This window comes from Myxine glutinosa, chromosome 11 (assembly GCF_964187855.1).
Source record: "Myxine glutinosa chromosome 11, kmMyxGlut1.1, whole genome shotgun sequence".
Lineage (NCBI taxonomy): Eukaryota > Metazoa > Chordata > Myxini > Myxiniformes > Myxinidae > Myxine > Myxine glutinosa.
Genome location: NC_136271.1, coordinates 42,115,350 through 42,137,627, shown reverse-complemented (window position 1 = coordinate 42,137,627; position 22,278 = coordinate 42,115,350). Strand labels below are relative to the sequence as shown.

Below are 22,278 nucleotides of genomic sequence, written 5' to 3'. Positions count from 1 at the left end.
ACTATGCCAGCTCATCATGGGCCTCCAGCCCATCAAACACACATCTCAACATCCTGCAGACCATCTATCTATAATTCCAGTAATCTCTGTGTGTATGTTTGTTTGTACGTTTGTATGTTTGTATGTTTGTATGTCTGTGACCGCTGTTTCTCGACAACTACCGGTCCGATATACTTGAAACTTGCCAGGTATATTGCTGGGGACCCGAGGATGTGCCTTTTCAAGGTTTGGAATTAATCGCAGAAGTAGTTACCGAGCTATGTCCAAAAAACGATTCAACCAATCAGAGAGCAGCGAGCTATCACGTGTGCCGAACGTGGCGAACACACTCTGCCTCGGATGGCACATTTGAGAGCGTATTCATTTATTTCCCGTCGGCAAACTATGTTGCCGTTAAACTATGTTTTAAAACTAATTAAAACTAATTTGCGATTCATCGTAACTGCGATTTGCGACCTTCCGGACAGTGAGGACTGCACTTCCGGCATCCAATCACAGAACGCGTTATTGCGTAGGCGTGGCCGATGTGAGAGCGAGCTGATGCTGAGCCCAGCGCGTGCGCCATTACGGTACGTAATTCGATTTCTTCCGGAGAAAATAATAATTTCTCGATTTCTTATGCGCATTATTTCTCCCAATTCAGTCAGAGCGAAGGGCGGAAGCGAAGAGCGTTGTTTTTTTTGTTTACGGGCGTACGGGCGGGGTAGAGCGTACGGGTAGCGTTTTTTTTTTTTTTTGGCACATTTGAGAGCGTATTCATTTATTTCACGTTGGCAAACTATGTTGCCGCTATGTTGGCGTTAAACTATGTTTTAAAACTAATTAAAACTAATTTGCGATTCTTTCGCTTTCCTGCGCATTTGTGCACGCTATGGCGATTTCTTTACCAAACTCCGCTAGCCGTTAGCTTTGGACCAAACCATTTCATGTAAATAGAGGGGGGGGATTGTCACCGTACTCGCAAGCCGTTAGCTTTGGACCAAACCATTGCATGTAAATAGAGGGGGGGGGGGGGGGGGGGATATACTTTTAGATATATATATAGTACGGGCATGCCCTAGTACAAAACAAAGCCTCTCATATCATCACAGGTGGCACATTAACAAGACCCATCGAGCACATACACACAAAAGTAAAAATGCTAAAAATCAATGATAACTTAGACATGAGAAGTTCACAGTTCTTTGCAACAGCAAATGCCAACCACAATCACCCATGCCACTTCCATGTCCAACCTTCACAGACCCCGAGACTCATTAAAACTACACCACAAACACACTACAGTGACATGCTTCATAACATCATCTTCATAACAAAGATTTCTCATATCTGGATCCGCATTCGGATCTTTACCGAAATCGAATTGATTTGTTCTTGTCGCACACCCAAACCGTCCACCAAGTTTCCGAATCCGGCCATAATGTTTTGAGATATCCTGTTCACAAACAGCCAAACAGACAGACAAACAGACATAGAAACAGCCAAACAGACATACAAACAGCCAGACACACAAACAGCCAAACAGACATACAAACAAACAGACAAACATACAAACAGACAGACAAACATACAAACAAACAGACATCAAACAGCCAAACATACAAACAGACAAACAAACAGCCAAACAGACAAACAAATAGCCAGACAGACATACAACCAGCCAAACAAACAAACAGCCAAACATACAAACAAGCAAACAGCCAAACAGACATACAAATGGACAAACAAACAGCCCAAGAGACATACAAACAGCCAAATATACAAACAAACAGACAAACTAGAAATCGGTCAGAGACCGAGGAATTGCCGGAATAAAAAATATGGCGGCCGAACCACGTGACAGATGACATCATCATTATTTGTTTTCTGGACTAATTTATTCCTAGATTATGCTCAAGAAATTTAATCTTCATCGGATGAAGTTTTGTACTTGTCGAATTACCACATCATAATGGAGGCACCTATGACAGAATCATTAACATATTTTATTCCCCATGGAGAGTTCTTTACAATGAGCCATGTCTCAATTTTTTCTATTCAGCACTTTCGGAGATAGAGAGGTGCAAAGTTTTTCGGTTTTTCCAAGATGGTGGCTGAACCACGTGATCGATGACGTCATCATTATTTTTTTCTCCACCAATTTATGCCGACATGGCACTCAAGAAATTGCATCTTGATTGGATGAAGTTTTGTACTTGTCGAATTATGATGTCATAATGGGAGGCACCTATGACATCATCATTAACATATTGTTGCGGTTTTGAGATTGTAAATATGACATCATTAAAGGTTAAAGGTTTGCCCCCCATAGTTAGTCCACAAGCAACATGTAGGCCCACTTAGAATTAGTTATGTCATAGTATGTGTAAGAGTAGGCCACTTCCCTAGTAACATCTGCGTTGTGTAAAGAAATGAGCTTAGGTCCCTTTTCATTTTGCGGCCACCCTTCATTTACATCATGGGCATAATCGATCCCGTGCCCCATTTGGCATCCCTCAAGCTTGTTACGCTTTGGCTGCCAGCAGCGTTCGCTGCCCTTGGTTTCACTCGAAACTAGCCCAGTACCACGAGGTAGGCCTACGAAGAGGGAGGAGTGCGAGGGTTGAGGTGTGGCCGCGTCAAGCAGTGCGTCAGAGGCGGTGACGGTAAGAGCCATCAGCCAACCAGGGCTCAGAGGGCATGGCGCGATAGGGCGTGGTAAGAGGCGTGTAGCAAGTGCTGGAAGGTTCGCTGGGCAAGGCTATATAAGCGAGTGCACAAAGCCCTTGAACAGGACTCGTGCGACAGGACGCGTGCGGCAGGACTCGTGCGACAGGACTCGTGCGACAGGACTCGTGCGAAAGGACTCGTGCAAAAGGACTCGTGCAAAAGGACTTATGAGGACTCGCATGCGAAGGACTTGAGAGGACTCGTGAGAACTTGAGGACTGAGCGAACTGGCTGATACGAGGACTGAAAGGAATCGCGCATTGTAGAGGACTGACCTGAGTTATGAGTAGGGAGAGGCAGGCGCTCGAGTTGAGAGAGAACTGTGTTGTAGAGAACTGATCTGGAGCACTTGTGTGAGGAGAACTCAGAGGATCGGCGTGCACACGACAGTGTCGAGAGCCCTTGATTGAGAAGCGCATATTGAACTATTCGCTTATTACGTACGCGGCCGCAGCCGCAAGTGTAACCGCCAAAGCCAGCCCTACCGTTCGCCCTGTAATAATCCCGTGCGCGAAAACGACACGTGGAGAGCTCCGGCCATCTTTATCCATCTTCTTCGCGGTGCGAGTTGGGGACTGGAGGAAGAGCTGCCCGGACGCCATCTCTGGACCATCGACCTGGTCAACTGCAAACCCCGTGTGAGTGTGTCTGAGAGTGAACGGGCCCGTTTGTCCAGGGAATAATTAAGACTGTTTAAGGCTGCACTGTGTTTTCTTCTTCTTCTTCTTATTGTACAAAGTGTAAATAAATCGTGTTATTCCTGTCTTCCAAATTCGACCGTTTCAGTGATTTCCTCCATTGGGTAAGCGTGGCACGATTAAGAACCGCTTGGATCGGGTTTAGTCATTGCTAACGGCTCGGGTCACGGGTTCGCTACCGCTCGGCGTATCCACCAACACCCGTGATTCGAGCGGGGCTTATTTCCTCGTTTCTGGGCGGTGTGAGTACTTAGGTATTAGTGATTAGTCCTATGACCCTACTTCGTGCTGTCCGGGAGGGACGTCATAGGTCCCGGGTACCGTCGGCTAGTCAAAGACAATGGGACTAATCCCCCCTTGGTAACGGGGAAAGGCCGGCGCTGAGATCCACAACAATTGGTGTCAGGAGTGGGATTTGGAACCCAACCAAATTTTTTTGGACAAATTTGGCCAAAACTAAGAGCGACCAAAATATAGTATAAAAATCCAAATTAATTTGTGCTATGGACAACCAAGACGGCCGGATGCCGGTGGGGGTAAATGAGGAGGTAGAGGAGGAATTAGAATCAATAACCCAGGACCCCCGGGAAGAATGGGAAGAAGAGGAGAGCATTGATGAGGGTGCAGCAGTCGGGGTAGCAGGGGAAGAAAATGGCGGTGCCTCACACGTGGCGATGAGGGCCGTGCCTGCTGTGCCAACGTTTGAAGACATGCAGTTATTCATGGCTCTATTTAAGAAGGAAATGAAAAAAATGGGGGATCAGTTGGTTAATCGAATGGATGCCCAAAGTGATAAATACACCCGAGAAATAAAAGAGGCAGGGAAAGACATTGGGCGCAGGTTGAGCGGGAACGTCGCATTGGTACGCGACGAGGTAACGCGATTTGAGAAACGCGGGAAGAGCGAGTTTGGGCAAGGCGCAGTCAAGTTGACCGGGGTAGAAATCGCGACTCGGGGTATGGAAAAGCCAACGGCCGCCGAGTCGGAAAATGAAATTTTATTGGCACCGTCGGTCGTCGAGGAAAAAGAAAAAGAAATAATCATAGTTGAAATTGGGGCTGAAGAGACGGCAGAGATAGCAATTAAATCGGAGATTGAGGTGGAATATGTGCAAAGTCCGTGTTCGCATTGTGGTGTCGTGCTGCCTAATCCCAATAAAGGTTTGCAGGTGCGGTGTCAGGAGAAGAGAAGCCCGAAGGTGAGTAGGAGCGTGTATGGCACGAAAGTGTTTGGCGCGAAAAGCTTTTTCGCGCACTTGGGATCGCGACGTCACCCGGGCGCTCGTGGAAGGTCCGTGGTGCGCTGTGTGAAGGCGAATGGCGCGCGTGTGCGAACAGCGCCGGAGCTCAAGTGCAAGACGGAGTGTATGGGGGAAGAGTGTGTTGAAGAAGAGTGTGAAACAGAGTGTGACAGAGTGTGCGATGGCCGAAGAGAGTGTGCGGGAGTGCACACCAGAATGTGTGATTGGGTGTGCAGCAAAAGAGTGCACACCCATGGTTGTTACGGAGTACGTAACGGGAGAGTGTACGCGAGGGTGTGCGATGGCCAAGTGTGTTATGGAGTGTGTAACAGAGGAGTGTGTGATAAGGGAGTGTGTGAGTGTGCCTGAGTGGTGTGCACCTGAGTGTGCGAGAGAAGAGAATGCACGAGAGGGTGCAGTAATAGAATGCAGGGAATGTATGAGAGGCGCTGGAGCGCCTCGGTGTGAGAATGCGGCTCAAGCATCGACCCAGACCGGGGGGGGTTAGCATTTAGGCCGACGTATAGCCAACGCGAGCTCTCGGGGCGTGGTGCGCTTTGTGTGCTGCGGGGATCGTTGCCGCGGCGGCGTGCACGATTCGTGCCGGGCCCCGCCCTGTATGGTCGGTGCCGCGCTTTGATGAAAGAGGCAAATGGCACGATTCCAGGGGAGGAAGGAGAGGTCGGACCTTCGCCCCCTGGCGGGCACGGTGCTCCGACCGGGGGAGGTTGGGCCATCGTGCCGGAGACCGAAAGGCTCCGCGCAGAGATGGCGCCTGGAACCTCGGCCCAAGTATGCCTCCTCCCCAGAAACGAAAATGCCGGATGGACCCAACCAACAGGAGACCAACCACCCGGATGCATTGCTCGGCTTTGCGAAGCCGAGCTGTGATGGAAATGTATTACCGCATGGGGAGGCTCGAGAGTAGTGGACTAATAGTAATGGCGTTGGCGAATGGTAGCTTTACCATTCATGGGGGCACATGAGCTATAGATTAGGGGGTGGCAGTGAAAACTAGCCGAGGGCGGGCTAGGATATTGTTAGGGATTTAGAAATGACAGTAGGGACAAGATTTAAGTCATGACATTGGTACAGGTAGAGGGGACGTAGTCAGATTAGATGGATGATAATGACGAGGGTGTGCTTAGTGTAAGGGAAGACGGGAAAGCACGAGCGTTAGAGGGAAGTAGTTAGTTAGATGATGCTGTGTGTATGAGCTTGAGATTGAGAATATTTGTGATGAGCTTGAGCAAATGAGGAATTGAATGCGAATCTTGGTGGTGAGCGTGAGCAAATGAGGAATTGGTCGGGGATGACCAGAGGTGATGTATGAGTGGTGTATTGAGGACGAATGGAATTGTGTTGAGTGAATGGACTTGCATGGTGTGCAAGTGGGGAATATTTGGTGTGGAAAGCTTGGTGGGAGTATGTGGTGTGGAAGGAGTGGTGTGGAGTGCATGGTGCGAAGGAGTGGATGGGGGAAGATGGACCCCTTCACGAATACCCGGGGAGGGTAGTTTAAAGTTAGGTAGAGGGTTTAGGTAAATTGTTGGATATTGACACCTGTGGTGCAGGTAGTAGCAAGGAATTGCTTGGATGGGTGCGTGAGTCTTTGGAAATGGCTGGGCGTGTGGGCTTAATTGGTGAGTATAGTTATTGGGGCACTCTGCCACTGGTAGTTTGTCGGCCAGGTGAGGCCGCAGGTAGGCTCTGGGAGCCAGTTAGAGTCAGAGTAGTGTTCAGTGGGGCCCTAGGATCCTAGGAGAGGACCCGGGTAGCCCAATGCCAGAGAGGGCACCAGAGGGTTGAGAGAGCCAGGAGGGGCCTTCCCCGATTTAGGGTCATTGTAAGGAGCATGGTAAGCAAGGGTGGCGATTTCAGTGGCGGAGGTGCGCAGGTAGTTGGACCTGCTAGTGGAGCCACACGACCCAGCCCCGAAATTGTGCGAAGGCACAGTAGTGAAAAAATTGGGGGAGTGAGACCCCAAATTTGGAAGGCACCACAGGGTGGGTCAGTGGGAATTGGTTTTTAGAACCGCATAGTGTAATGATGGCCAATTGATTTGCAGGGCAAGACTCCGGGTAGTTTAAAGGAGTTAATGTTATTAGAGTATAGTTAGGATGAGAAATCTCTTCGCACCATCCACATCCACTCACCAAGGGAGACGGAACTCCGCACCAGATTTTGCAAATGATTTGGATGGTGAGACGCATCTTGACGTGAAAGTGACATTGTGTGATATTCCATCTCTTCCTTATTGGGAGGGATTGGACGACGAATTTGGTTTAGCGGGGGATAGAAGAGACAAAACTTAGCGACAAATTTGTAAATTGTAAATACAGTGAAGGGCAAGGGTAGTGTTGGCTGACATGGGGGGTTACGTACGGTTAGGGACGAGCTTTCTCTGCTCGCTCTCCCGCGCCCCTCATGTTGCATTGCCTTGTGTTTGTGTGTACCCTTGCACCCTTTCCTCCGCTAACACTCTGCTTTGTCTTACCTCCCCACCCATGGACCCATATTTTTGTTGAGGGGAGTGTGCAGGAACCCTGAGCTGTGCGGCTGCACTTTTGCACTGCACTCTGCTACCTGTTGCTGCACCAGTACACCTAATGGACCACACGTTCTGTGGCCTGGCACCTTTGCTGGAGCAGACAATTGCTGCAAGCGTTATCTTGCCCTGCGGACCACTGGTTTTAAGTGGCGTCAAAGTCATGCAGATGGACCATAAGATGGCCCTGCAAATAAAAAACGGACACGGTTTGTGCATTTTTTATTCTGGTGTGTCAGGAAAGATCTCCAAGTTAATTATGGCACACCGAAGACGAAGCAGGAAGACGCAAGAAGCAGCAGCCCAGCAGCAGCCAAGCAGCAAATGTGCCATTTAAATATGAAATGTGATTGTGCATTTTTGTGCATTTCATGTAATGGTGTATTGGTGCAGTGCAGTGCATTGTGTTTCTCTCTCTCTCCAAAAATTTCTTTCCCACAAAAGAACAGGTCCTGGGTTGTAGAACTGTAAATAATTAGATTAGTCTTGTAAATAGCATGCTCCCCACCGGCTTTATGTATAGTTTGAGAATTCTTTCCGCAATTCGGTTAGCTGTGGGTGTGAGTCTGTTAGTTAGTACACAACGCAGTAGGTGGGACATATTTAGTGTTGTAAAACTGTCACACACAGGGTGTTAGGTTAAATGTAGAGGGGAACCACACCTAAGTGTCACATGGAATTAAAAAAGTAGTCCTGACCCTTGCTCAAAACCGGTCGTTCTCACTTGTGTGGGTTCGGCTCGGGGACGAGCCTGGCGAAGGAGGGGGCAGTGGTGCGGTTTTGAGATTGTATATATGACATCATTAAAGGTTAAAGGTTTTCCCCCCATAGTTAGTCCACAAGCAACACGTAGGCCCACGTAGAGTATTAGTTATGTCATAGTATGTGTAAGAGTAGGCCATTTCCCCAGTAACATCTGCATTGTGTAAAGAAATGAGCTTAGGTCCCTTTCATCTTTGCGCCACCCCCCAATTACATCAGTGGGCATAATCGATCCCACGCCCCATTTGGCATCCCTCAAGTTTGTTACGCTTTGGCTAACCGCAATTTGTTATGCTTTGGCTGCCAGCAGCGTTCGCTGCCCTTTTTGGCTCGAAACTAGCCAAGTGACATGAGGTATGCCTGAAAAGAGGGAGGAGCGCGAGGTCGGGGTGTGGCAGAGTCGAGGAGCACGTCAGAGGCGATGACGGTAAGGGCTCCCAGCCAACCAGGGCTCGGAGGGCATGGCGTGATAGGGCGTGGTGAAGAACGTCTGGTGAGTTCCAGAGGGTTCCAAGGGCGTAGCAATAAAACCCTTTGCGCGAGGCCCCCGCCTCAGTTATGAGAAGGGAGAGGCAGGCACTCGAGTCTTGGAGTTGAGTTATGAGAAGGGATGCGCGGTGTTGAATTGAGTTATGAGAAGGGAGAGGCAGGCGCTCGGGTGTTGGAGTAGAGTTATGAGAAGGGAGAGGCAGGCGCTCAAGTCGAGGACTGATGAGAACTGTATGAGGAGGACTCGTTGGGTGAAAGAATTGCGCGGTGTAAGAGGACTTGTTGGAGAGGATTTGCACGAGGGCTTGGGGAATTGCAGAGTGCATTGTGACCATATATTGAACTATTACATACGCAGCCACGCGAGTGATTAACCGCCAAAGCCAGCCCTACTGTTCGCCCTGTAATAATCCCGTGTGCGCCAACGACACGCGGAGAGCTCCTGGCCACTGTATACATCTTCTTCGCTGTGCGAGTTGGGGACCGGAGGGAGAGCTGCCCGGATGCCATCCCTGGACCATCAACCTGTTCGTCTGCAACCCCGTGTGAGTGTGTCTGAGTGTGAACGGGCCTGTTTGTCCAGGGGATAAGTGTAAGACTGTTTAAGGCTGCACTGTGTCTTCTTCTGCTGATCATTGTACATTGTATAAATAAATCTTGTTATTCCTTTTCTTCCAAATTCGACCGTTTCTGTGATTTCCATCATTGGGTAAGCGTGGCACGATTACGAACCACTTGGATCGGGGTCTGGTCATTGATAACGGCTCGGGTCATGGGTTCGCTACCGCTCGGCGTATCCACCAACACCCGTGATTCGGGCGAGGCTTATTTCCTCGTTTCTGGGTGGCGCGAGTACTTAGGTATTAGTGATTAGTCCTATGACCCTACTTCATGCTGTCCGGGAGGGACGTCATAGGTCCCGGGTCCCGTCGGCTAGTCAAAGACAAGGGGACTAATCCCCCCTTGGTAAGGGGAAAAGGCCGGCGCTGAGATCCGCAACAATACAAACAAAAAGACGTAAAAACAGACAAACAGCCAAACATACAAGCAGACATAAACAGCAAACATACAAACAGACAAACAAACAGCCAAACATACAAACAGACAAACAGCCAAACAGACAAACAAACAGCCAAACAGACATACAAACTGCCAAACATACAAACAAACAGCCAAACAGACATACAAATAGCCAAACAGACATACAAACAGCCAAACAGACATACAAACAGACATACAAACAGCCAAACAGACATACAAACAGCCAAACAGACATACAAACAGCCAAACAGACATACAAACAGACAAACAAACAGCCAAACAGACAAACAAACAGCCAAACAGACATAGAAACAGACATACAAACTGCCAAACATACAAACAAACAGACAAACAGACAGGGGTGAAAACATAACCTCCATCCATCTTCGTTGGCGGTGGTAACAATTCATACTTTAATTAACGTTTTAATCCTTAGTAGTGACCTCTGCGGGTCACACCATCCCGTCACAGATGCTCTTCCTCAAATTGTTGATTGGAGTATTATTTTACATCTACATTATCCAATCAACACTCAGAGAAAGGGTAGTCTGGAAGCTGGTCATTCGTCACCATTTTTGTGCACCAGTCCACCAGAACAGCCAACTTGAAACATCTCTTATCAGGTGCAACGTTTTTGGACTGCATTTTAAAAATAATTGCCAACTCGATAAATATTCAGAAAGCACGCGGAGTGTGGAGGGTTCGGAGTCTCCAAAACTCAGTGTGCCATCCGTCAGATGGACGTTGAGCCAAATGCTCTGTCTGCTGGCATTAGTTTGTAGACGTTAAATTTCCTAACGGTGTCTTTCGCAAAGAGAAGGCGAATTACTGCTGGCATGGTGGTGAAATTCCTGTCGTAACCTACAGGTGGCACTGTATCACCTGCACAGTGGCACTCGGAGCAGTGATGCAATCACCCAGCCACTAGTTACATGGAAGAAAGAAGAGAAAAAATGAAAGTATTTTTGGAAAGAACATTAGTCATGGTCTTACAAGTTTGTCACTGTGTATGTCTAAAAAAAAATTCTGGGTTACAGGTGCTGGTCTTAGACCTATTTGTGACCTCTTTATGTTTTGGCCTCATAAATATTTTTGAATCAAAAACACGTGATTTCTGTTTCCATGGCATCGGGAAACTCAGCCCAGGTTGCAAAATCGTGGAGCAATACTTGGAAAGTACTTGTATAAAAGGACGAATACAACCCTATAAAGTCTCATAGGTCAGGACAATGTACCGTACAGGTTGGAGGTCGGGAGGGATGGGACATTTTGACCTCCCTCTTATCAGGGGTAGGATCATACAATCATGAATCAAAAGGATTCCGACTGATTTGTGGTTTAACCCCAGATCAAGAAGGTATTAATTTGGGCACACCATGGCATAAGGCTCTTGTAATTAGCAATTTTTGCAATTGGAAAACAGGATGTAATGACTGAACGCACTTAAAACCAACAGGAAGGAAGATGAATTCGAGAGCGACATCTGCGTCTTGAAGGAGGATGAGAGTCTGCGCACGGGCAGCAGAGGGCGGCATTGGAAGGCGAATCCACCTGCAGCACCGGAACCTGCGGTATGTTCGGAACTCCACGGAACTCCGTTCAGTGCTTTCGATGCATGTGCTTGAGGTGATGTCCATTCGTCGGTCGCCATTTGTCATTAGGTGCACTCAATCCGGCCGACATTATTCCAGCCACTTACTCATCAGCACGTTCATTCCCCTCACCTACTCACGATTCATTCCAACAATCGCTTGTGCAGCTCTTTCAATCTACATGTTCTCGCCAACTTCCCTATGAATGAAAGACCATTGTCTTAATGTAGTCCCAACTGCCCTATTCTTCATACAAGCTATATGGCCCCTCGTCCTATAACTGTCCATTCTGCTGAAAATCGTTTCTACGCTTATTCCCTCGAAACCCTTCATTGTCTTAGACATCTCTATCAGGTATCCTTGCAATCACCACTTTTGTTATGAATAAAGTCCTGCCTCCTTTGTCTGCTCCTTATAACTAAGTCTCGCTGGCCCAGGAATCATTACATCCGCCATTGAAGGTGCACCCTGTCTGTTTGTTTGTCCGTTTATGAACAAGATATCTCAAAATGTTGTGTGTGGATTCGGCAAAATTTGGCAGAGAGGTAATGTATGTGATACCGACGAAATGATTAGATTTTGGTGAAGATCCGGATTCGGATCCGGTTAGTAGAATTTTTAAGTGATTCTTCACCATCGGGAGGTAGGACCAAAGACGATATATAGCAGGATATCTCAAAAAGTTGTGGACGGATTTGGACGAAACTTGGTGGACAGGTTGGGTGTGCGACAAGGACGATTCGATTCGATTTTGGTTCAGGTACGAATCCAGATCCGGCCTATCAGTGGGATACAAAACGTAAACTGTTCACCAGGCGGAGGTATGCACTATACCGAGTGCCGTTCTTGCTTAATCTGTGCTGGACCCTTTCCCTGGCATCTATGTCCTTTCTCAAATGTTGCGACCAAAACTGAAGACTATTCCAGTTGACAATAAACAATCATTCTTTCTTATGTCGGAACAATGCCGGGTGGCGCGTGGGATTATGAACGACACACTTGAGCACCCCAAAGAAATCTCAATTAAGCGCATTCATCAAGTTGTATGAATAACTTGTGTTCAGCTTCAAGTCGCTCCTGTCTTTGTCCTTGTCAAATGACTGATTTCTCACGAAGAATAGGTAATATATCTCCCCGATTCGCTCATCGTTTTCCCACGGATGCCTGCCATTCCAATTGCGCATCCGTGAGATTGACGGACTTTTTTTTTTTACTTCGCTTTGGTGAGTAAATTATATTTACTACAAATAACTGAGTCGGTCAGTTTCCTTCTTACTTTTGTATCTTCGAACAATAATTGCTCAAAGTCTGAAAGACTAATCACAATCATTTATTTTTGCATGCCGAAGTAAATCAAGTAATTGGTGTTCACTGTCCTGTTAATTTGGTACAAAAATTCGTTCCTTCAATCACATTCACTTTTTTTTTTTGTATACAAGATCGAGGCTCGTGTAAGAGCTAACATTAATCACAAAAAAACAAACTGACACATAAAACATAAGATAAAGGGAGCGGGGAGACAAGATGGGGAGAGAGAGGGAAGTGCACAAGTACAACATTTGAGAGCAGAGACATCGGGAGATCTGTGGGAGGGACAGGGCTTGGGGGGAGGAGGCATGGGAAGGGAGGTAGGAGAGGTATAAAACACATGGACACTGCTAGGACTTCCAGGAAAGAAGTCGGAATTTCAAAAAAGTCGATCAGGGGTGAATTAACGGGGGTAGAAAAGATCAAGGTTTTCGATGGGAGAAGATAAGAGATGGTGGTGAACAGTTGTTTTAAAGACCTGGAGGGAGGAGTGGGATTGAATATAGTGAGGTAGTTCTCGGGCCAGTTTTGTTTTGTTTCCAGTCTTGTTTTGTTCCACTTGCCCGTTTATAAAGCCCGCTTTTCCAGGTTTGAAGAAGAAGTGTGAGCTTGAGCTTCAATATTGCTTTCCCAACGACAACATTTATTATTCTAAAGCAGGAACCCTTTGCAAGGAAACAGGAGCACACGAAAATAAATATAGTAATACTTCTCTCAGCATATATATATATATATATATATATATATATATATATATATATATATATATATATATATATATATATATATATATATATATATATATATATATATATATATATATATATATATTAGGGTGATCCTCAAATGTACACCAAAAAATAAAATTGGACTTTTTCAGGTGCTTGTTGCTAAAATTGTTCCTTATTGTGAAATAATGAAATGTGCCAAAGATGGTTTCTATACGACTTTATTTACTACTGTCACACATGGGTTGAAAATTACAATGTTTCAGTATCGACACACAAAATTGTTTTTAATAAACTAACACTCAGATGTAATCCCAAATCAGTAAGAATGTATGACAATCATCATAAACACAATGAGTAAGAGTCCTCCAGACCATTGATTCCTCATTTATAAGTTATGTGGTAAATTATTTCCTCCTTATCTTCTTTGCGTCGGGGAACTGATGGCGATGCCACTCAACAACTTGCAACAGGTACTGGCGCTGCTGTTCATCCTTTGTCAAGACTTGATTGTAGTCCTGTATTAATGCTACACCACTTTCTGCAAAGTCGTTGACAGTGGCAATACCGCGAAATACTTGCTGTGATGACTGAAATGATGGGTCATCGGCCCACTCACCAGGGTCCTTTTCTAGGAAGCCAGTATTGACTTTGAATGCAGTAAAAATTCGCAGTGAGGCAGAAGTAACAAAATCTGCAACAGTCTTGGCAGCGATGGCTTCCCTTGCTGTAAGATCCACATGTACCCGTGGTTGAGGATTCTCTTGGCATTCTTCTTTAAGAGCAGCTACTATCATTCGCTTGACATCAAGCTCAACACTATCGTCAAACAGAGCAAGTCCTGCCAGTTCTTCGCTGAGGTACCACAAGTGATTGGAAAGCTTTTTGCTGGTGGCTTCGGCAATCACTGAATCAGAATAGAAAATGAGTGCTTTTAAGAGAGCTAGGTCTCCAGTGGGAGCACCAATGGCAGATGGAGCGCTGAACCAGGCTTTGGTATACACTGCTCCAACAAATGCTGTAAAACGCTTTATGCCAGTGAGTTCCTTTGGGGTCAGTCGAAACTGATCACGGAACAAGTAGATCTTGATTCCATAAATCACACGGACCATCCATCTTGCCCGATGCATGGCTCCTGGCTGCATGAACCTGAATCCTCTCGGAGGACGCTCACCAAACAGAATAATAGTCAACTCAAGAAGTTCACGGTAGTCATCTCGTAGTTGGCCCGATTCCAGTTTCTGGATGCAGAATGAAACGACATCTTCTTTGCAACTTAAAAATACACCTGAAACTACAGAGTCCAGGTCATCAGGCATCATTGGCTTAAACTTGCTTTGGTCAATGGAATTCCAGTTTGACTGGAAACGCTTGAAGACGGCAATCTCAGGTCCTTTTGATGGACCAAGAAATGATTTGAATGCTGCCATTGCTGCCTCTACCACTAGTTCCAGAATGTGATGCCGGCATGCAAAATGTAATCGTGGTCGTCCAAGCTTTTGCTGCAAAATAGTGCACGCACCAAGTGCTGAACCAGTGTTGCTGGCTGTCGTGTCAAAGCTCATACCTGCCACCATGTCTTGCAAATGCCATTCTTCGAGGCATTGCATAACAGCAGCAGCTGTTGCTAGTCCAGTTCATGCTGGCAGCTTTGGCACACCCAGAAGCTTTCCAGTTCCTTGTGGGTCACTGACAATGACAGGAAGGCGATCAACATTTTTAGTCCCATCGTCTGGAAGGAGCTTGCCATCCCAATGAACCACCAGACTTGTGTTTGGAGCATAGGATGCCTGGATGTCACCTGCAATTGTCTTCCGTTGGACCCGCCTGGATTTCCTGATCGATGTGCGGTTGATGGCCAACTCTGAAGGGTCGTGTCCCAGAGCAGAGGCTGCTGCTGACAAGATGTGAACAGCTGATCGATCGCTAACCTTGGTGCGGTCGAGAGCTGCTGTTAGGTCCGGTGTAACAATGCTACTTGCACGCTTTCGGCTCTGCCTCTTTGAAGCAGATAGAACAGCAGAGTCGTCATGATCACTGGCTTCAGCACTGCTGTCTGTTGATGATGCTAGCTCAAGAGTCTCCTCTCGGGCTGCTTTCTTCTCTTTTTCATGCTGCTCTCTTTCAGTCAACACCTTGTCGCGTTGATGTGTCCGCTCCACTTTTCCTGCTAGCACCTTGTCAACACCAACCATAAAGCCCCGTCGACCTGGCTCCCGTTGTGCCTTAAGGAATTCACGGTCCTCTGGTATTTTGATCAGATCAAGGACATCAACATGAGCAATGTCAAATAAGTCACGTAGACCGGTTTGAAACTGCTCTTCTTTCTTATCTGAAGGACAAATCGCCGGCTCTTTCCTTTCAGGATGGATCTGTATTGTTCTACTTTTCTCTCCAGTTTTGCAATGATATTCCGCTCATCTGCAGTGGGGATCCGTGCTTTCTCCCAGATGCATAATGTCTCACGAACAACAGTTGTTGCGGCACTGCTTATGTCCAATTTCTCAGCATGATGTAGCTTAAAGTATCGTAGTGTAGCAGCATAGCAAACCTGTTGTGCATTTTGTGATACAAGCACCAAATTTGGTACACTAGTAGACTATCATATTATGAAAAGATCTGGATATTGGGCCATCTCAGATTCAGAGATTTGATTTTTGCAAGATTTCGATTCGATTGGGATCGAAGAGAACACCTTCTTCGTCTTCTGTACAGTGAAGTTGCCAGCCCTGAATTCTCTGGCTACATCTGGGTGCTTCATTGGGAGTGCAACCGTGTCCCTCAGGTGAACAGGGACCCACCTGGCATAGTGTGTGTGGTCTAAGGCATGGAACCATGGGACCAGTTCCGTCAGGGCATCAAAAATCTCTGAATCTGAGATGGCCCAATATCCAGATCTTTTCATAATATGATAGTCTACTAGTGTGCCAAATTTGGTGCTTGTATCACAAAATGCACAATTCTTTTGAATATTTGGGCTAAGCCACCCCACTATCGCTGCAGAATCTCTTGCCAAGATGGGAGCCGAGTTTCTGGTAGTTTTTCAATATGGCAGGCTATCAGCCACACATGGTTCTTTTTCTGGTTGCTCTTCTTGAAGTACTTGCACTCGCCATCATAACTGAAACAAACCGAAATAATTTCTGTATAGTGCTGATTAGCAGATTAGGAGGGGCCATGTGACAGTGGTAAAAGTTTTCAAAATGAAATGAAATTTTACGCAATTTGTTCTCTCTACAGGTGTAATAAAAAAATGGAAAAGCACTTTAGAAAAGTTAATGTTTACATTTGAGGACCACCCTAATATATATATATATATATATATATATATATATATATATATATATATATATATATATATATGGCGGACACGAAAGCTCACTGGCGTGAGGGCATCATTCCACGCACCAAGTGGGCGGCGGCCACGCCCGAGGGGTAGGCGTGGCCGAGGGATATATACCGGGTGCGCAGCCCGGAGCGCGCCAGTGCGGATGAGTGAGCAATGAATAAAGAGCTCGATAATAACCAAAGCGTTGTGGCCTACCTTTGTTCAACGTGTGTGCTCCCGCACCACATTGGTGACCTCTGACTGGTTCAACCATAGTTGAACCCCCGAACGCGCAATGGCCATCAACGCGATCAAGCTGCCGGAGTTCTGGGAAGCGCAGGCCGATACCTGGTTTCTTCAAGCCGAGGCCCAATTCCAGCTCCGGGACGTCACGGCGGATGACACGAGGTACGTCTACGTGGTCGCTGCCCTTGGCTCCGGCACGGCCGCGCGCGTCGTGTCCTTCCTCCGGCACCCGCCGGACGAGGGCAAGTACGCGGCGCTCAAGCAGCTGCTCCTCGATACGTTTGGCCTCCCAGAGGCCGACCGCGCCGACCGTCTTTTGGACCTTCCCACCCTCGGCGGCACACACCCGTCAACCCGCATGGATTACATGCTAGCCTTGCTCGGCGACGGCCGCGCAGATTTCCTGTTCCGTGCTCTCTTCCTCCGCGCGCTGCCTGTACAGGTGCGGCTCGCGTTGGCCGGGTCGACCATTACGGAACCGCGGGCCCTGGCCAGGGAGGTGGACAAGTACTTCGCAGCCCATGACGCGCGGCCGGCATATAGCACGGCCGTCGTGGGTCCTGGCGCTGCGCACGGCGCGGGTGGTTCGGATCCTTCCGAGCACGGCATAGGTTTGGCAGATCGCCGCATGGCATGGCGTTCGGATCCTCCCGAATACGGCGTAGGTTTGGCGGATTGCCGCGTGGCATGGCGTTCGGTTCCTTCCGAGCACGGCGTAGGTTTGGCGGATCCGTGCGTGGCTGCCGCCACGCCCCGCCCACCACCGTCGTCGCAACCGGTGCGGCGACCACCACCGGGCCAGACCTGGTGCCGTTTCCATGCCAGGTTCGGCCACAAGGCCAGGCCCTGTCACCCGCCTTGTACTTTTGGCAGGTCGGGAAACGACCAGGCCGGCGCTCGCTTCCTGCCATGGGCGTCGGCCATACTGGCAGCCTGTTGTTCATCACGGACAACTTATCCGGGCGCCGTTACCTGTGCGACACGGGAGCGCAGGTGAGTGTCGTTCCCGCCGGTACGTCCGACAACAGTCCACGGACCGGGGCCCCGCGCTGCTTGCCGCCAATGGTATGTCCATTCGCACGTACGGAAAACGCTGCCTTTCTCTGCGGTTCGGAGGGCAGGTTTTCCGATGGTCATTCATCACTGCCGACGTGCCCATGGCACTGCTCGGCGCGGACTTTCTGTGTGCCAATGGTCTACTGGTGGACGTCAAGCACAGAAGGCTTGTCCAGGCTGAGACGTTCAGCTCGCTCGCTTGCGCGCTGCCCGCCTCGTTGAGCAGCTCCAGGAGCGGCTCGCCGAGCGGCTTGCTGAGCGGTTCGGTTCCGGCCAGGTTCATCTGTACGCTTCCGGCAGCGAACGAATTCACCCGCCTCCTCGCGGGTTTCCCGGCCCTCACGCGGCCCACCTTCTCGGCGGGGGCCGTCAAGCATGGGGTGGAACACCACATCCCCACCGCCGGGCCACCGGTCTACGCCCGGGCACGCCGCCTCGAGCCGACGAAGCTCGCCATAGCTAAAGCGGAGTTCGCTACGCTGGAGCGGCTCGGCATCGTGCGGCGCTCCGAGAGTGCTTGGGCGTCGCCGCTTCACATCGTGCCAAAGCCCGGCGGGGGATGGCGACCGTGCGGGGACTACCGGCGCCTCAACGACGCCACCACCCCCGACCGCTACCCCATCCCCCACATCCAGGACTTCTCCGCCCGTTTGGCGGGCATGTCCTTTTCAAAGGTGGACCTCATACGCGGCTACCATCAAGTCCCCGTCAGGCCGGAGGACATCCCGAAGACGGCGGTCATCACGCCGTTCGGCCTTTTCGAATTTCTTCGGATGCCCTTCGGTTTGAAAAATGCGGCTCAGGCGTTCCAGCGCCTAATGGACAGCGTCTTGCGCGACTTGGATTTCGTCTACGTGTACCTGGACGACATCCTCGTCGCCAGCGCGTCCCGCGAAGAGCACCTACACCATCTCCGCACGCTCTTCAAACGTCTGGGCCAGCATGGCCTCATCGTGAACCCCGCCAAGTGCTGGTTCGGCGTCGCCGACATCGACTTTTTGGGGCACCGCGTCACCAGGCATGGGGCCGTCCCCCTACCGGCCAAGGTGGAGGCGGTGAAGGGGTTTCCGCGCCCCCGCACGATCAAGGGGCTCCAGGAGTTCCTGGGCATGGTAAACTTTTACCATCGGTTCCTGCCCCGCATCGCCCAGCTCCTGCGCCCCTTGCACGAGGCCCTCCAAGGCAAGCCGGGCAAAGGTGACGTTACCTGGACCGAGCAGATGGATGCGGCGTTCACGGGCGCGAAGTTCGCCTTGGCTAACACCACCATGCTCGCGCACCCGGCGCCCGATGCACCGATCGCCCTCACCACCGACGCCTCAGACTACGCGGTGGGCGCGGTGCACGAGCAATGGGTGCGTGGTGCCTGGCAACCGTTGGCATTCTTCAGCCGGCAGCTTCGCCCGCCCGAACGCCGCTATAGTACCTTCGACCGCGAGTTGCTCGGGCTTCACCTGGCAGTCAGGCACTTCCACCATCTGCTCGAGGGCCGTGCGTTCACGGCCTTCGTCGACCACAAGCCACTGGTTTTCGCGATGGGCAAGGTCGCCGAGCCGTGGTCGGCCCGGCAGCAGCGTCACCTCTCGGCCGTGTCCAAGTACACGACGGACATCCGGCACGTCGCGGGGAAGGACAACCCGGTGGCGGATTGCCTTTCCCGGTCCGTCGCCCACGCAGTCCACCTTGGCATCGACTATGCCCGGATGGCGGCGGACCAGGCTGCCGACCCCGGCGTCCAGGCCTTGCGGACCGCCATCACGGGCCTCCGCGTCACCGAGGTGCCGTTAGACGGCGCGGCCCTCTTGTGCGACGTCTCCCTCGGGCGGCCTCGCCCCATCGTGCCCGCGGGCTGGCAGCACCAGGTTTTTGACGCCATCCACGGCCTGTCCCACCCGGGCACGAAGGCCTCCCAGAGGTTGGTCGCCGACAAGTTTGTCTGGCATGGCCTCCGGAAGGCCGTCTGCGGCTGGACCAGGACATGCCTCGCGTGCCAGCGCGCGAAGGTGCACCGGCACACCCAGGCCCCATTGGCCCCGTTTACTGTGCTGGCACGTAGGTTCGACCACGTGCACGTGGACCTGGTGGGACCTCTGCCCCCCTCGCTGGGCTTCACCCACGTCCTCACCATGGTGGACCGCACCACCCGGTGGCCGGAGGCCGTGCCTTTGGCGGCGACGACGGCGGCGTACATCGCGCACGCGTTCATCGCCACCTGGGTCGCCCGGTTCGGCGCCCCCTTGGACATCTCGTCCGACCGCGGCCCCCAGTTCACCTCGGAGCTCTGGGGGGCGGTCGCGTGGGGGCTCGGGGTCCAGCTGCACCGAACCACGGCCTACCACCCCCAGGCCAACGGCCTGTGTGAGCAGTTCCACCGGTCATTGAAGGCCGCGCTCCGGGCCACCCTCCGCGACGGCGGCTGGGTCGACCGGCTCCCCTGGGTCCTGCTGGGCCTCGGGACGGCGCCCAAGGACGACCTGCGCGCATCCGCGGCGGAGTTGGTCTTCGGACAACCGCTGCGGGTGCCGGGTGAGTTCCTCCCTGACCCCACGGCACCATGGTCCGCGGCGCAGGAGCGCTCCGTGCTGCAGGAGACCGCCCGGAGGTTCACCCCGGTGCCGACGGCGCACCACGGGCACCCGCCTACGCACGTCGCCCCGGAGCTTCGTACCACGGAGTACGTCTTCGTCCGGCACGACGCCCACCGGACACCACTGCGGCCCCCGTACGACGGGCCTTTCCGTGTGCTGGAGACCAGGGTGAAACATTTCACCTTGGACATCGGTGGCACTCCCGACCGCGTCTCGGTGGATCACCTCAAGCTGGCCCACCTCGACGTGGACCACCCACCGCCGGTGGCTCGGCCCCCGCGTCGGGGCCGCCCCCCTGCGGGCAGACCCCCGGCACCACCCAGGCCCGCCGGCACGCCGCCCCCCGGTCCTGCACACATCCCGGGTGCAACCAGAGGCATCCCTGCACCCCGGACGCCGCCAGTCGCCAGAGGGCGCTTCGGCCGGGTCATCCGGTTGCCCCGCAAACTGGGCCTCCAGGTGCGCGGGAATTCTGGGGGGGCGCGTGTGGCGGACACGAAAGCTCACTGGCATGAGGGCATCATTCCACGCACCAAGTGGGTGGCGGCCACGCCCTAGGGGTAGGCGTGGCCGCGGGATATACACCAGGCACGCAGCCCGGAGCGCGCCAGTGCGGATGAGTGAGCAATGAATAAAGAGCTCGATAATAACCAAAGCGTTGTGGCCTACCTTTGTTCAACGTGTGTGCTCCCGCACCACATTGGTGACCTCCGACTGGTTCAACCATAGTTGAACCCCCGAACGCGCAATGGCCATCAACGCGATCAAGCTGCCGGAGTTCTGGGAAGCGCAGGCCGATACCTGGTTTCTTCAAGCCGAGGCCCAATTCCAGCTCCGGGACGTCACGTCATATATATACTCAAAGGCAAAAGTTATTGTGACACACAAACAACAAATAGAATCAGTGTTAAACTTTTACTGCCGCGAATGAAATGTTATTACATGGAAAGACAAATGTTTCAAGGTATGGTAACGATCAACAGTCCATAAGAACAGCGCACCTGGCATATGCAAATGAGCCACAACACAAGAGGGGGTTCACAAGCAAGTTCACACAGTCAGTAGCGAGTGTGTCCACCTTGTGCATTGATGCAGGCCTGGCACCTTCGCCTCATTGAGGCCACTAAACGTCGATGAAAGTCCTTGGGAAGATCATTCCATATCAGAGGAAGGATTTGGTGGAGTTCCTGCAGCGTTTTTGGAGGATTCGGATGACGTCATAAACGTCGCTCCATTTCATCCCAGACGTGTTCAATGGGTGACAAATCAGGGGATCTTGCAGGCCAGGGTAACACATTAACATTGTTCTGATTAAGATACTGCTGTACAACTCGAGCAACGTGTGGTCTGGCATTATCGTGTTGAAACGTCACTCTAGGGCCGTTCTGTTGCAAAAACGGTAAAGCGGCCATTTGCAAAATCTCGTCTCGGTACCTCACAGCATTCAAGTTCCCCTCAATCAGAATCATTGGCGTTCTTGCTGCAGCTGTTATCCCACCCCAGATCATAACGCCCCCACCTCCAAAACGATCCCCTTCCAGAACACATGGCCTGATGTAACGTTCACCTGTGCACCTGTAGACACGTGTCCTACCGTCAGCTCGGTGAAGCTGTGCCAAATGGTGTTTCTATGGACGTTGAATCGACGAGCAACATCACGCTGCGAGGTACCAGACTGAAGCATACCTATAGCTCTCTATCTGTCATTTTCCCCGAGGTGTGGCATGTCGAACTTATTCCAAAACGATGAATAGAGGTGTTTTTCTGACTTCTGCACTTCTTAAGACTGCATTGAGTGGAAATGATCAGCGTCTGGTTGTCTGGCCTTTTAAAGTGAACATTGCTGGCCATTTTTCTCGAATATGTCATGCTTCTTGCAAATTTCATGCAATTCGAACAACAACTGCTTGGTTGCGTTTCTTTGACCATTTTAACACACTCTTTC

The 22,278-nt window shown here is 50.6% G+C and overlaps 1 protein-coding gene across 1 annotated transcript in view; it reads left to right on the top strand.

Moving 5' to 3' along the window:
• LOC144888293 (uncharacterized) overlaps positions 1 to 22,278 on the top strand; it is a 104,294-nt gene that overhangs the window by 42,035 nt on the left and 39,981 nt on the right. The window contains exon 5 of the mRNA XM_078765959.1: positions 10,944 to 11,058. Within this exon, the coding sequence (XP_078622085.1) occupies positions 10,944 to 11,058 (115 nt within the window). The remainder of the gene's footprint in view (positions 1 to 10,943; positions 11,059 to 22,278) is intronic.